Source organism: Stenella coeruleoalba, assembly GCF_951394435.1.
Source record: "Stenella coeruleoalba genome assembly, chromosome: 3".
NCBI classification, from domain to species: Eukaryota; Metazoa; Chordata; class Mammalia; order Artiodactyla; family Delphinidae; genus Stenella; species Stenella coeruleoalba.
The window spans coordinates 48,998,333-49,013,909 of NC_137148.1; the positions used below are offsets into that span (position 1 = coordinate 48,998,333).

A 15,577-nucleotide genomic window follows, 5' to 3' on the forward strand; every position below is an offset into this window, starting at 1 on the left:
GTAGTTTTGTGAGATTAAAAAAACCTACTCTTAATTATGTAGTATTTATGTAACAAAAGTGGCTTTGTGCAGTTATTTAAAGAATAACTTAAATTTTTTGGATCTGGATTAAACATTCTTTACTTTCTCAGACTTGAAAGCTGATATCCCTATTAATAATTAACTAAAAATATACATTATTTTAGTTATATAGGAATGTTTTAATATATCACTTTGAAGCCAGATTTCTAAAAAATCTGTTTATGCAAACAACCTATCTTTTCCTTCTAGGTTCACTCAGTGTACCTCTGTTAAAATTTGGATTTTAACTTTAAAGCCAGTGTTGATTTATAAAACCCTTTGAAATTTTAAATCTATGACTATCTCGCCAAGAAAAAACATACAATCTTATAGTTCATTTCATTCTAGTTGAGCATCCTCATTTACAAGTAAGGAATGCCCAGAAGTAATATGCCTGGCACCATGTGGTGGCAGTAGCAGACTCAGGCTTGCCTAGAACCCTAGCCTATTATGCTGCAGGATTGCTAAAGGGGTAGGCAGTGATAGAAATTATATAGGATAAACAGAGAAAGAATGAGAGAAGCAAAACAACATTTTAGGAAACAAGGAAACAATTGCTTTACTGTACACATGAATAACAAGAAAAAATGGTATGGGGAATATGTGACTAAATTAAGCATACTTTAACTTTCTTATGACTTGAAGAACAAAGGCCTAAAGAGCTAAAATCCTAAAAAAAGGTTCTCATAGTAATATGTAACATAGAAAATATTAGTGTAACATCTTTATATAATACACTGTTAGAAATAACTTTTTTAAGTGTAAAGTTGTGCGTGTCTGCGGCTCTTAAACTTGAAGAGTATCATGTATAAATTGGACCCTGCCCTATGTTGTGTATTAAAATCAAACCAAATCCAAAAAAAAAAAAAACCTGTATAGTTAGAATTGACTTACTTCCTTAAAAATTCAGAGTAATAAATGGTGACAACAGTAGTAAATCAAAAATAGTCAAGCACATAGTGTCCAAGCATAGTTCATCTTCTCAAATTATTAAGAATATATAATTCTACTTTGTTGAGTTTGGAAACTTCTCTTCTGCAGATACCTAAGAAAAATGGATACCTTCTGCATTGAATCCATGTAGCAATCTGAAAAAAGAAACCAAAATGGGATGGTATTGAAATGCTAGTTTGTAGCAAGTAACAGTGCATACATAGTCCCTATACCATGAATTCTAAAACACAAATACATCAGCAAACCTGTGAAGCCCACCCACTCCTAACACTAGTCATTAAAGAAACTTTATTCTTCAACTAAATTTATGAGATGTATATTGGTTAAAACCACATCATTTTGGTGCCTCTTCTGTCATAGCCTGTATGTCTTAAGGCATGATGAATTTAAAATGATCTTAGACCTACACTGTCCCTGGCCTAAGAGGACACTGGCCCTTGTTCCATTTCAACCTGGTAAGTGGATGTGAAGCTGTTTGGAATTAGAGGCAGGAGAGAGATGAATGGCTAATCTCATGTGTCCATTCTTCCTCTCTGAGTTCGCTGTTACTGAGTTTCAAATTAAATACTGCTTCTCTCTGGATACCTGTGTACTTATTAGATCCTAGTTAGCAAACTGCATGTTTAGTAACCTTGAAGAAGATTAATAAGAATGAAGGAAAATAAGATGAAATATTTCTACTTAGACCTGCCCGAGATTATTTTCAGAATGGCCCATAAGAACCATCGAGATGGGTTAAGATATCTGAAAAAGGAAGATAGGTACTTATGAATAATGTTCAACTCCTAGGATTAACATCTAATAAAGACTCAGTAGTACTGCTAGCCTGCCAATAAAATATAAGCGCCATTTGTCTCAATTACATACAACTGTGTTTCTAGCATAGAAAAGTCAAACCAATGACTTTTATAACAATCTACCCTCTTTTTTTATCAGCCTCTAGACCATGGAAGCTTTAAAAATGAATTGGATAAACAGGAAAAAAATTATGGTTTATTAGTTAGGAAATCAGAGTGTTAGTGATTAAAAACAATGAATACAGGTTAATAATTACCTGGGTAATTTGACGCCTTACTCTGCTTTGCTAAGACTTACTTTCTTAATCCAAGGAAAACAAATTTCAGTCTATATTGCCCAGTTAATTATGACACCCTTCTTTTGCTTCAGGTGTGTGGAACTTGCCTCAGTCCACAAAATAAGTTACTGAACCAGTTAGAAATGATAACCAGATATGATTGTAACTAATATTATTTCATACTTAAAAGCTATTCTCAATAAAGAAGAAAGACCCAACTATATATATTATGATTCTTTTACCTTACAGGCTACTTTGAAGAGACAAACTGTTAAGACTAACTGTGAATGGGAGTTGGGGGAGGGGGCTAGAGGGGAGGAGCATGCAGACCACCACACACATTGCCACAGAGGTTATCTCCAGGCTCGGACTGTTCCCCACCACTGTTCTTACAGAAGTGTTCACTCTGCTGCAGCTAACTAGCCTCCGTCTTCTACACCAAATACTATTCCATACCATGGAAGTGCTATGCAATAACTCCCAGGTAGCACCTTATACCACTTAAAAGCCTTTAAATTTCTAAATCTGAAGGTGTCACAGTAAAGATATGTAAAAATGTAGGAAAAGGAAAATGTAGTTACCTAATGAAATCATCTATGTCCATGGAACGGGCCCGCTTGTCACTAAAACCTGTGCTGGTTAGGATTTGCTGTATTTTATCTGCTATGCTGAAATCTTCTGGTATTATCTATCAATATAAGATTCAGAATAAATGAACAACATATCTTTAATGAAGTCACTTTGACTCTTTTTTTTTTTTTTTAGTTCAGTAAGTCATAAACAGTCACCTTATCAGTTCATGATAGTTTTGGAAAGCCTGTTTGTGCAGATTAAGACTTGGATCTCTCATTAGTTAAGTGGTTGATTTTTTAGCATATACGAAATACACAGAAGACCTTGAATGAGTTAAATCAAGTATATTGCCCTTTTTCTTCTTAGAAATTCTGAAATAGTTGTTTCAGGCGTCACAAAGTACTTCATAACACATAAAATAATTAAAACTATAACATAAATTTTACAGCAATTGTTACTTCTTTAAAAGTAACATATTCTTGGTACAAATTTCATTTTACCAGCTAGTTAAGTTTTTCTCATAGATGGCCTCTCCAGCCCTTGAAAATATTTCATACTTTACATCTTTCATCTAAAAACTTGTCTTAATCCAGCATAATATTTCCTATGTAGGTAGATGTACAATGACTTTATTCATAAAATGGAGGTAGCAATGTGGTACATTAAACCATGTAAGATCTGAGTAAAAAAAAACAAAAGAAATTTGCTTTTATCTGTCCGCTCCGTTTAATTAGCTTGAAAGAACTAAAAAGTTATCAAACATCACAGTCATTATATATATGGATATGTCTATGTGTGCTCACACACACAACTAGTTAAAGAAAATGTTGCACAGATAATATAATACAGAGACATGAGGTTCACAACCAGAAATCTGCTATTTATCTCATACTTTGTTCTAATTATTTCAATTTCTGGGTATTAAAAAATAGTAACTGAGAAAATAGTAACTTTAAATTTGTAATTGCTACGTAAGCAACAAGCAAGAAGGGACGGCCACAATTCAAAGGCTAGCAAATGGTACACAATTATTTTACGCTGAGTAAGTTACACAAGCTTAAAACTTTGAGAAAATTATGATTCAACTGAATCTTTTTATGGCAAAAAAAAAAAAACGTCAGTAAAAGTGGATGGAGTGGAGTATTCAAGGGTGTTCAGATATGTTCTGCAAAATACATAGCAGCAATGACCTGTTAGAATTCAAGTTCTAGTGCTAGTTAGACATGACATACTGTCTTTTAAGGATCCTATGGAATGTTCAAAATTAAGAATCTTGTAATGATATATGAAACAGAATAGGAAATAGAGGGACATTTTAAAACAGAACAAATTACTGAAACAACAGAAACATTTTCTGCTTACGATATTATGGACCGAACAGTGAATTCTGTAGTTTTTTTCCAGTAGCTGTTGCACTGCACTTGACCTGTATTACATAAAGACATGATATCACTATTATTCCCAAGTCAGATTATAAATAATTTCCTTTAAGTTTATTATAAGATTAAATTTACGTTCCATATGGCGAAATTAAGGAACTAAAAAAGGTGTTGAATATTTAAACTTCTGAAATAATCGCAACTACTAATATTTAAAAAGTAAGTCCTGATAAACATCTCTCACATTCTTAAAGAAGTTCTAGACTCCACAAAACATCATCTACAAACATTTTTTTTTCATTGTGGCTTTCACCTTTCTTTTGACCTTGGGCCCCAAATTGCTGCTATATTTTTCCAAGTTAAAATGCCATAAATCTTTTAAAAATGTGGAAGGGGTCCATCATACCTCATCTTTCCAAGGAAAAAGTAGGCAGGATGTGTGGTCAGTTTTTGGTTATTTCCCATTTTGCAAACAAAAACCTGATCTAATTCCCAAGTCCAGGAACTTTTCTTCATTAAGTTCTCCTGCCTCACAAAGTACAAAATTAAAAAGATAGGGCTTCCCTGGTGGCGCAGTGGTTGAGAGTCTGCCTGCCAATGCAGGGGACACGGGTTCATGCCCCGGTCCGGGAAGATCCCACATGCTGCGGAGCAGCTGGGCCCGTGAGCCATGGCCGCTGAGCCTGTGCGTCCAGAGCCTGTGCTCCGCAACGGGAGAGACCACAACAGTGAGAGGCCCGCGTACCACAAAAAAAAAAAAAAAAATTAAAAAGATAAAAATGTGTCTGGACATGGATCATGTTTATGCTTTAGGGTATCTGTTCAGGAAAAAGGACCAAATTCTAGCACTTAGCACAGTATCTGAAGCACTGATCCCTCATATATCATAAATTAGTAAAATACTTACTTAAATGCAGCAGACAGTGTCTTGTTTTTCCTAACAAAGGTGATCCTTACTAGGCCATCCCATTCCTGAAACAGTAGATGGATATTTTCTTACAGAATATTAAACCTGCCTATACCTACTAGGTATTATTTTGTGTTAATATATAAAAATGAAAGGAGTGATGGAGTGATGAAAATGTTCTATATCTTGATTTGGCTGGCACACATATGCAAAAGTAAGATGCATACTTGATTTTCACACTTCTGTGCACCTCACTGAATATTTTACCCTCAATTTTAAAAATAGAAGAAAAATACATATTTGTTCCACATCTGAACAAAGAACATGGCATTTATTTAAATCGAAGTATCATTTTCAAAAAACTCAAAACAGACATGATTTAGAATATAGCCTGTACAACACACCTAAGTAAACCTTGCAGGAATAACTGACAACCACTCCACTGCCACCAGTTACTGACCACATAAGCAATCACGTTTTTATCCCATGTGATTGCAGTAAGGTTTTACATCACATCATCTGGCTTTCTTCTCTTTTTAAATGGCAGAAATTAGAATTTTGATTAAAAAGTGTTATACTATTTAACACAACTATTTTCATTTTATCTTGTTTTCCATGTCTTATTCAAATAGATACATGTTTTCCATAGCTATAATCTTCAGCAAATTGCAGTGGCATTCTAATCTTTTTACCTTTTGCAAACATTTTCCATGCTCTTGAGGTCCTCAACAACTATCTTGTGTCAAATAATTCCATCTACTCCATCACAGGGATGTATCATAATTAACACTCTCCTGTTTAGACATTTAGGTTGACTCGTTACCTTTCTGCTGCTACAGACACACATCTTCCAGGTTGGACTTTTTTTTCCCTTTACTGAATGACCTAGTTATTTTAACCTCACCTGAAAATTGATAGGTGGTGGTGGATTCTTAGGTTCTATCCTTACGACACTGGATTCCACCTTGGGCGGTGGTCTGAAGTTATTCTTTCCAACCTATTAATCAGAAAATGTTTAAGGAGTCCTCTCAAAAACAACTTTAAATAGTAATCAAATACGCTTTCCTCCCAGAAGGCACAGCTAGATGCTCAAGGATGAGTTAAGCCACATTACTTCAACAACAGTCACGTACTTTCATTAGATGGTCCACACGTGCTAATAGCTGTGTATTGATTGACAGTCTGCAGTATAACTTATCTCCAGGTTTTGCAACCAGTCGGAGAGCAAATTCTCTTTGAAACATAAGTACAGCACATCTGAAAAGACAGAAGAAAGGAATAAGGAACAAGGTCATTTTCAACTATAAATGTATTTTAACTGCAATGACTTTTCTTAAGTGGGAAATAGAGCAAAGCAATATCTGGGGTTAATAATTAGTCCAGCTGGCCAGAAGGGAGGAGAACACTTTCAACCTGAGCTTTATTACCACAAAATGATCCAGCTGCCTTTGTTTTTCATTGTGTAATGGCCGTAGCTCCAACCCCTTGCAAATGTAAGCCCTCAATGATGAGAAAGTATTTCAGATCAGCACTAGTCGATAAGCCCCTCTAGGAAAACAAAACCCAGGGACTTCCCTGGTGGTCCAGTGGTTAAGAATCTGCCTTCCAATGCAGGGGATGCAGGTTCAATCCCTGGCTGGGGAACTAAGATCCCACTATGCCACAGGGCAACACTACTAAGCCTGCACACTCTGGTGCCCAGGTGCCACAACAAAAGATCCCATGTGCCTCAACTAGGACCCAACACAGCCAAATAAATAAATAAATATTTTAAAAAACAAAACCCAAACGAGCAAAATTGGTTCAGTAGCTGAACTGTATTCATGGGGTGGTAAACATCCCTGTGGAAGAGCTGAGGCAGATTGTGACATCAGTGTCCTCCTGGTTTAACAGGTTAAGGAAAGTGGACTTTTTATTCAGCAAGCAAGGGGGAAGCTCCTGAACAGGAGAAGAGCATCTTCAAAGCTGGGATTTGACTTTCAAACTTTTTTGACAATAAGTCACACTAAGAAGTACATTTGACGTTGCAACACCTGCCACAAATCTCTCTATATATATATGTTTAGGGAACTCAAACAAAAAGTTTCACGAAACTATAATCACCTCGATGACATGCACTGAATGCCCTCTGATATATTCTATTCCATGTCATTTTTTTCTAAATGACAGTCATGGGGCTTCCCTAGTGGCGCAGTGGTTAAGAGTCCGCCTGCCAATACAGGGGAAATGGGTTCGAGCCCTGATCCGGGAAGATGCCACATGCCATGGAGCAACTGGGCCCGTGAGCCATGGCCCCTGAGCCTGCGTGTCCAGAGCCTGTGCTCCTCAACAAGAGAAACCACCGCAATGAGAGGTACTCGCACCACAACGAAGAGTGGCCCCCGCTCACGATTAGAGAAAGTCCACATGCAGCAACGAAGACCCAACGCAGCCAAAAATAAATAAATATTTTAAAAATGACAGTCATGGCTCACTATTTTATAAGTACTAAGGAGTTTTTGACTTGCGATTCAAAAACTACTGGTACAGACTGTACTAGAAACCACTTAGGAGGCCACTGTAAGAATCTAGACATAAGGTAATAAAAAGTTTGACCTGGGCTAATGGCAAGAGCATGAGAAAATAGGGAAAGGCCACCTGGTCTCAGGAGCAGGACTTAGACCACACCTCCCCCAAATAACTCTGGCAATTGAAAAAGAAAGAGAGAGAAGAGAGAGAGAAAGCAGCACACAAATTGGTATTTTCTACAAAACAAATTCTCCAGTAGTTTTTCAACTGAATTAACCTTAATCTTTGGCTGTCTGTGTTCATGGCCTAAACTGTCAATTTTCCTAAGATTTGGCAGTAACTTTGCTCTTCTTGTCACAAACCTGAAGAAAGGTCGGTGCAGCAACAGCTTGAAGACAAAAGGAGAAGAGATCTGTAAGAGAATAAACTAGTTAGTTCTGGGAAAGACACACCAGGAAACAATTTAGGATATATACTGTTCCCTACATTTTGAAAACATACCTGATAAGGCAAATTTGCCACACAAGCATCAAAAAATGGCAAATCTGTTTTCAACACATCACCCACCATTACTTGAAGTTTGCTGGCCAGAGGCCTGATAATAAGAAAAAAAAAGCAATTAAAAAGAATACTGTTTCATGAGACTGAAATGCACTTTAATTCTATTATGTATACTCACGTGCCCTGAACTCTTTTGTGAAGTTCAGCTACTAGCCTTACGTCAAGTTCACAGGCTATTACCTAAATTAAAAAAAAAATTTTTTTAGGTTAATTATAGAGTATAAATCTTTTCCTGTTATCTCAATGGAAACTCTTACATGATTTAAATGAATTAAACTCCTTTTCCCAATTCTACCATCAATATTCCTTCAATTGTACTCTACCAGCATATTTTAAAGAACTTATTTAAGAGAATTTAATGAAGAGAGTATTTACAAAATGTGGGAATGGGGTTAAGGGAACAACAACAAAAACACCACCCAGAAAAGTAGACAACCGGACTATGTGAGCGTTCTACCCAAATAATTGACAGAAGTATTGTGCTCATATGGCTCCACGCTTTGTAACTCAACTGATGACGAAAAAAATACACAATATGTCTTTGTAGTAAATGTTCTTAGAAGCACACAAAGCAACTGCTCCTGGAATGAGTATATCACTTCTCTCATCTACTGAGATCCAGAACATACAGCACGGATAACTTCTCAAGTAAATGAAAAGGGATGCCAGATAGGCTAAAATTTTAATTTTATTTCAATATAAGCTGAGGTTTTACTGACTTCCAGGAAGACCACATCTACAGAGTAGATATATGTGCCGTTTAGTCTGTTTAGCTCCCAGGTCCATTCTCCAGCTTTCTCTGTGCCTGTAGGGTCATACAGTTCAGCTCCGTTGCCCTTTGACTTCTGGTTGGGATTGGCTACTGAAAGGCAACGGCCTGCTGAAAGGCATTACCGGTGCAAGGGGCAATGTTGAGTATTTCCTAATGTCTGGCCGTGCCTTGCACAAGTTTTGGCAGCGGCTGTGTTCTGCTATGAGTGGCCCCTGTTTGATGGCTCCTGCTCTTACTGGGCTCCGGTAACACACTTCCCTCCTCTTGCCCCTTGAGGTCTTTGGATAGTAACTATTTCCTGCTGTTGCTAGTCCCTAGGTTTTTCACTAATGTTTACTGGTTCCCTTAACATTCCCACATTTTGTCAATGGTCTCTTCATTGAGCTCTCTTCAGATAAGTTCTTTAAAATGTGTTGTCTACTTCCACCAGAAGACAAAACAGTGGTCTAATTTAACTGGAACTAGGTGAGCCAAGAGACAAAGAAGGTACCAGCGGTGGCCAGGTGACACCCTAATCTCAGAGGCCTGTGCTAGATCTCCTCCAAAGTACTAAGGTCCAATAACTCCAATTGCTGTGCTTTGTTCCCCTGAGCCTAGAGGTGGTAGCTGCTCTCTGTAATTACTACTATTGGGTTACCTCAGTGTTCCCATTTTTTCTCTTAGTCCTCTAGTAACCATGTAACCAATTCCCTATATTAAATTCCCTGTATTGAAATATCCAATGTGGTTTTGTTTCCTGATTGATATACCCCATATTTTCTTTTTCTTTTAATCCATTTTTAAAAACTGAGATACAATTGACATATAACATTAGTTTCATGTGTACAACATAATGTAACATTCATGACCACATAATTACAATTTTATTTTCTTGTGATGAGAATTTTTACTCTCTTTAGCAACTTTCAAATATACTACACAGTACTGTTAACTACAGTCACCATCATGTCCATCATCCCACGGCTTACTTATTTTATAACTGGAAGTTGGTACCTTTTGACCCCCTTCACCCAGTTCGCTCATATTTTCTAAGATAAAGTTTCTAGCAAAGGAGCAATTAATTAAATAGATCTGTAAGCCACCTGAGCTTGCTCACATAGTAATTTCTGATACCAAACAAGAGGATACCAAAATCCTCTTTTTACCTTTTTCGCCTTTTCTAGCAACTTTACAGTCATATTGCCAGTTCCAGGTCCAACTTCCAGCACCACATCAGTTGGTCTTAAGGCAGCCTACAAGCAAGCACAACCACTTTAGCTTTACAGGAACATCTGTAATAATTTAATTTACATCTGAATATCTTTACTCAAAAGTGCTCAGTTAGATCCTATCCTGACTCCCTTTTTAGAAGATTCCTTCATGATCTATGTGCTTAACAAAATTATCTCATTAACATTAGGTGCAAGTGGAAATCTAACACCTCTCCTAACTTGGGGCAATAGATAGGAGTAAGAAAAGCAGGAATAGCAGTTCTTTCTGAGAGTTGCATTCTGCTTTCTACCTTTGAAATGATTCCAACAGCATCTTGTTATCAACTCTGTTATCACCAAGTTCAAACTGGAAAGGTCAAAATGATGACCTTGCCTGAGAACCATAACACGTTGTACCAGTATTTCTCAATTCTCCATCCATGTATGGCTTCAGGGATGCAGGAGTATCCAGAAACTTTACACAAAACTTGGTGTCTGTACGCACACAGCTGCAGTCCATAGCTTTCATCAGACGCTCAAAGGAATCCATGAGCCAAAAAGGTTAAAAAGCTAGGCCAATTCTCATTCTGTAAACGACACTAAGTCGAGATTACCTATGTAATGTTCTTTTTACAGCTCCAGGATGCTTCCTTTGCAATCCTGAAAGTAATTTGCACCACCTGTGTTTCTTGTCCTAGCACCCAATCATCCAAAACAATAAGAGAACATCAATAGACCCATACAGGAAGAATACTCCAAAGAGTTTATGTGTGGCATTGGCTTCTACCATATAGGTTTCTCTGGGGAACAAACTTCCAAAGGTGTCTGTTTAGACATAATTTTAGGGTCTGGAGTAAATAAAAACTAACAGTGATAGATGGTGCCTAGAAAAAGTGATTGGGAATAAAATAATAATAATCTGGAATCGAACAAGTAGAAATGTTAAGCTAAGAAGTAAATAATCTACAGAAAGATAAAAGAATTTGGAGCCAGGAGAAACCGAGACCCACAGAAGGAAGCAAATCATATTGAAGACAGCTTGTGAATCCTACACAGTTCCTCAATTCATTCAACAAGTATTTATACAGCATCTATTTTGTGCCAGGCATCCTTTCTGTGCTTAGATATTCCTAAGAATAAAATCAGTAACCCAATAACTCTCTCCCTCTCCTCTTCCACACCCACCTTATCGATAATGCTGTTAACAATGAGAGGATTTTTCAAAACGTGCTGCCCAATCCCCGTGTTGAACATGAGTCCTGGAAGAAAACATGAAACAGCCTTAACTGCCCAACTAAAATCAAATATTGGACCATCCCAGAAAAGAAAGCAGGATAGTTGGGTTAAAGTATGTGCGCCAACGAGAGCCACCAAACGTCACGCTTGGGGCCGGGATGACAGACAGTTTCAGTTCACCCCTTCTGCTGGAAAGGAAGCCAGAGGCTGCGCGCCGGGCCTGCGGCCCGCGCTCCGGGAAACCCGGGACTTGCGCGGCTCCCAGAGCACGGGCCACGCCTGGTCTCACTGTCCCGGCCCAGAACTCCGTCCTCGCCCCGGGTTCGGTCCTGCCGGAAGACCCAACCCGACTGACCCCAGCTCCCTCCCGGCTGTCCCCACCTCCTGCGCTCTTCAGCTCCCGCCGTTGTTGTTGCCGCTCGCGGCACCGGCCGCTCGCCCCTGCCTTGATCTTCGGCATCTCTGCAGGCAGCAGGCCCACAGGCCGGTGAAGTTAGAGAGGACCGGAGCCTGCAACCGCGAGTCACCGAACCACGTGGGAATCGCCGGCCCGCACCAACAGCACAGGTTCTGGCCACGTCTGGGAGGGGCGAGGACCCGCCCACTGGCTTGCTCCGTGGTGCGCCCCCAGAAAGAGGGCCGACCTTGGGGCCCGCTGGCCGCCGGGAACTGAAGTCATAAGCTGGGAGAAAGCCTGGCCTCGGAAGCCTACATATCACAGAAGACACCGCGCTACCGATTCTGGCAGTTTGGATTGGCTAATTTGGAATCGGGGGCGGGGCCTCGCCCCTACCCACACCGAATGGGTTAAATAGGTTTTGGTGTGGTACCTCAAGGTTGTGGAGGAAGTTTAACTTATATTAACGTAGTTAGGCCTGTGGATGCTTCATCAGGCCAGGTTCTGGAATCGCTGAAATCCAAAGAAGGTTTCTTTTTGTTACGTGCCTCGCTCCTGTTTCCCAGCCGATCGTGGGGTGAGAATCCCAGGAACTTGGGAAGAGGAGCTTGCTCCTCTAGGGGAGTGAGTTCTCCGCTGCTTGAGTTGTAGAAAGTAACTCTGAGAATGTAATTTTCTAGTTCCACTAGAGCTACTAGTTGCTTCACTTCCTTCTGTGCCACGTCGTTAATTTCCTAAACTTTTCCATATTGAGCTCTAGCTGTGTATTAAACACTATTGGCTGCTAGAGATTCAAAGTTAAATGGGAAACTGCTCTTCTCAAAGTTTATTCTACTGAGAGAGTTAGACAAAAAGTCCGAAACTCTGTAAATGTGGTAATTGTTATGCATTGGGTATTGTGATAGGACAATGTATCCGACTGTAAGTTCCATGAATACAATGTCCATGTCTATTTTGCCTGCCATTGTAATGGTTCTCAGTTTTTAATGTTTCTGTGTGTACCTTATTTCCTTGAAGAAACAATCTTTTTATGTTTTTACCAAAGCAGACTTTCCTGCACAATTGATTGTGAGCATTCCCAAGCCTTGCTCTTTCTTTGCTGTAATTCTAATTTAGGAAAAAAAATTGTATACCCTAGTAGCATCTTCAACTACCTCTTTAATTCCACTGATCATTAATTTATTCCACAATTCTGGAGAATCTACAGTGTGCCAGGCACTTTGTCAAATGTTAAGAATTTAAGAATGAACATGACCTGATTGCTGCTTTTAAAGAAATTTCTATCAATAGAGGAAGACATAGCACCATTTGCTGATATCTTATTTCACCATTTCAAACAGTTCTCTAAAATAGGGGCTTATCGTTGTGTTCATTTTACAGATGAGGAAACTGAAGGGTAAAAAAAGAATGTTAAATGTCTTGCTCAAGATCACACAGTAAATGACAGCTGCCTCTTGAACCCAGGTCTGTATTCCAAAGACAGTGTGCTTTAAAAGAGGCATGATATTAGCACTATGGCTAATACTTGAGGAAACTGGGTAACATTTTCAAAATATAATATTTGAGCTGAATCATTAAAAGAGAACCAAAAATTAGCCAGGGAAAGTTTGAGAATTCAAAGGGAACGGTACTAACAAAGTCAAGATATAAGGGTATTTAAGGAAGAAAAAGAAACTTGATGTAGCTGAGAAGTAAACAAGTAATGTAAATAGAAACTTAGGGTGAAGGGCCTCAAATGTTATCCCAAGGAGCAATGGTGGTCACTGAGGAATCAAAATATCCATTTTCCCTCTCCACTCCTCTCCAGCTGTGAGAACTGCTGGAGCTCACACACAGTACCTGTAGGAGACATTCACGGGCTCTACATTTAGCTGGATTCTGAATGCTGCCTAGCCAGCTCTTCTTGAACTCCCTCTAATCTTCCTCTCCCATTCTCCATAAAGGATCTTCAAATCTTAATTCTTCTCAGGCCTCCTGCCCTACCACCTCCCCAGCTCCTTCTCAGCAGAAAACCTTGCTTTTTCTTTTTTTTAACATTTGTTATTTATTACAGTGAAATTGCCTAGTTTCCTTAGTTCAGTCACCTTTCTTCCTTTCTTTCTTCCTTCCTTCCTTCCTTCCCTTCCTTCCTTCCTTCCTTCCTTCCTTTCTTTCTGCTGTGTTGGGTCTTCATTGCAGTGCACAGGCTTCTCATTGCGGTGGCTTCTCTTGTTGCAGAGCACGGGCTCTAGGCGTGTGGGCTTCAGTAGTTGTGGCACATGAGCTCCGTAGTTGCGGCACATGGGCTTTGTTACTACACGGCCTGTGGGAGCTTTCTGGACTAAGGTTCATACCCGTGTCCCCTGCATTGGCAGGCGGAGTCTTAACCACTGTACCACCAGGGAAGTCCCGACCTTGCTTTTTCTTGACAGAAGGAATGCAAGATCACCTCCAGGACATTTTCATCTTCCTGGATCACTCTTCTGCACACGGGGGTGTGTACAGTGAGTGGTGAGCAAAACAAAGTGGAGCTTACATTCTAGTGAGGAAAAACAGACATTATGTCAGGTGATGATAAGTATGAAGAAAAAAGTAAAGTAGAGGAGAAAGAGATCAACAGGGTGGGTGGGAGAGACTATTTTATGTAGCATGATAGACAATAAGGATGGAAGCCAAATGATAATTTTCTTTAGGAGTGAAATAGCAAGACCCTCCTGGAAGTTGTCACAAAATAAGCCACATAAAACTAAATGACTGAGGTGAGTGTGCACATTTAGCTTACCTACAGACTGAATTGGTGTTTGTTTAGGTATGAACCTTGAGTCACCTATATCCGAAAAACTAGGGCACATGTTACATAGTGGACTGTGTTTCCCCAAAATTCATATGTTGAAGCCCTAAACTCTGGTACTCAGAATGTGACTGTATTTGGACATAGGGCCTTAAAAGAGGTTACTAAGTTAAAATGAGGCCTTTAGATTGTGACCTAATCCAATCTGACTGGTATCCTTATGAAAGGAGGAAATTTGGACACACATAGACACACCAGGGATGTGTATACACAGGGGAAAGACCATATGAGGACGCAGCCAGAAGGCAGCCATCTGCAAGCTAAGAAGAGAGGCCTCAGGAAAAACAAACCCTGCTGACACCTTGATCTTGAGTTTCTAACCTCCAGAACTGTGAGAAAATAAATTTCTGTTATTTAGGCCATCCAGTCTGGGGTATTTTATTATGGCAGCCCTCACAAACAAATACCACATGTAATGAAAATTCACATTCCCAAGGCCCACCCTAAACATTCTGGATCAGAATAGGATTTGGCCCTGGCAAATGCATTTTTAACAGACCCTCTAGGAGATTCTGATGCACACTGCAGGTAGGGATTCACTACTTTCTGCACTAAAATAACATATTTCGTTGAGGAATTTCTACAGAACTGAAAAAGGATGGGAAGGGCACCCTCATCAGTACAGGAAAATTGTTCTAATAATTGGTATTGCTTATTTTTGTGGCCAAATTGCATCCAATTGTTGGGATTTTTTTTTCTGTTAGTACCAAGGTAACATTCAGAAGTGAGACAGTATTGGGTGCAGCATGGATCCATGAGCCCTAGGGAATGTGTGAGGCTGGGATATGAGCTGCATTAAAGAAATGTGTATGCAAGTTATGCTGGAATGTATTTGAGTTATCTTTGCAGCTATGAATGGCTTTGTAATTGTGAAAAATAATTTTATGCTTCTCTGCTTCATATTTATATCCTTTGTTAATTAAAAATAATTATTTTTCAGTTTGGGTGTGCACAATTGATTACTGCCATTCTTATAGTGTTTTTTGTTAACAAAGTGTATCATAACTTGAAAAATAATTACAATAACATTTGCTTTGGTAGAAGAGGATTATTTAAATTCACAGCATGCTTGAAATGATAACATTCTTAATGTGCCAGGGAATATAATAAAGAATAAAAATAAAACATTGTGAGC

The 15,577-nt window shown here is 39.0% G+C and overlaps 1 protein-coding gene across 3 annotated transcripts; it reads right to left on the reverse strand.

The window, feature by feature from the left end:
- Positions 1–1,014: 1,014 nt before the first annotated feature.
- DIMT1 (DIM1 rRNA methyltransferase and ribosome maturation factor) lies at positions 1,015–12,085 on the reverse strand. Of its 3 annotated transcripts, XM_079918940.1 has the most exons (12): positions 11,597–12,085; positions 11,165–11,238; positions 9,935–10,021; positions 8,136–8,197; positions 7,958–8,051; positions 7,819–7,868; positions 6,082–6,205; positions 5,853–5,945; positions 4,949–5,013; positions 4,025–4,088; positions 2,671–2,777; positions 1,015–1,148 (listed from the first exon to the last, which is right to left on the reverse strand). In XM_079918940.1, the coding sequence occupies exons 1-12, from the start codon at positions 11,673–11,675 to the stop codon at positions 1,106–1,108; spliced, it is 942 nt and encodes a 313-aa protein (XP_079775066.1). In that variant the 5' UTR covers positions 11,676–12,085; the 3' UTR covers positions 1,015–1,105. The 3 variants fall into 3 exon arrangements, with proteins under 3 accessions (XP_079775066.1, XP_079775067.1, XP_079775065.1); XM_079918941.1 differs by lacking the exon at positions 11,165–11,238 and having other exon boundaries at positions 11,597–11,750; XM_079918939.1 differs by lacking the exons at positions 1,015–1,148; positions 2,671–2,777 and having other exon boundaries at positions 3,787–4,088.
- Positions 12,086–15,577: the final 3,492 nt, after the last annotated feature.

Coding starts and splice junctions, on each gene's coding strand:
- DIMT1 (XM_079918939.1), bottom strand. CDS start 11,675: ATGCCGAAGATCAAGGCAGGGGCGAGCGGCCGGTGCCGCGAGCGGCAA. Junction 8,052..8,135: donor CACAAAAGAGTTCAGGGCAC/GTGAGTATACAT, acceptor TCTTATTATCAG/GCCTCTGGCCAGCAAACTTC. Junction 4,089..4,948: donor ACACTGTCTGCTGCATTTAA/GTAAGTATTTTA, acceptor TATGTAATACAG/GTCAAGTGCAGTGCAACAGC.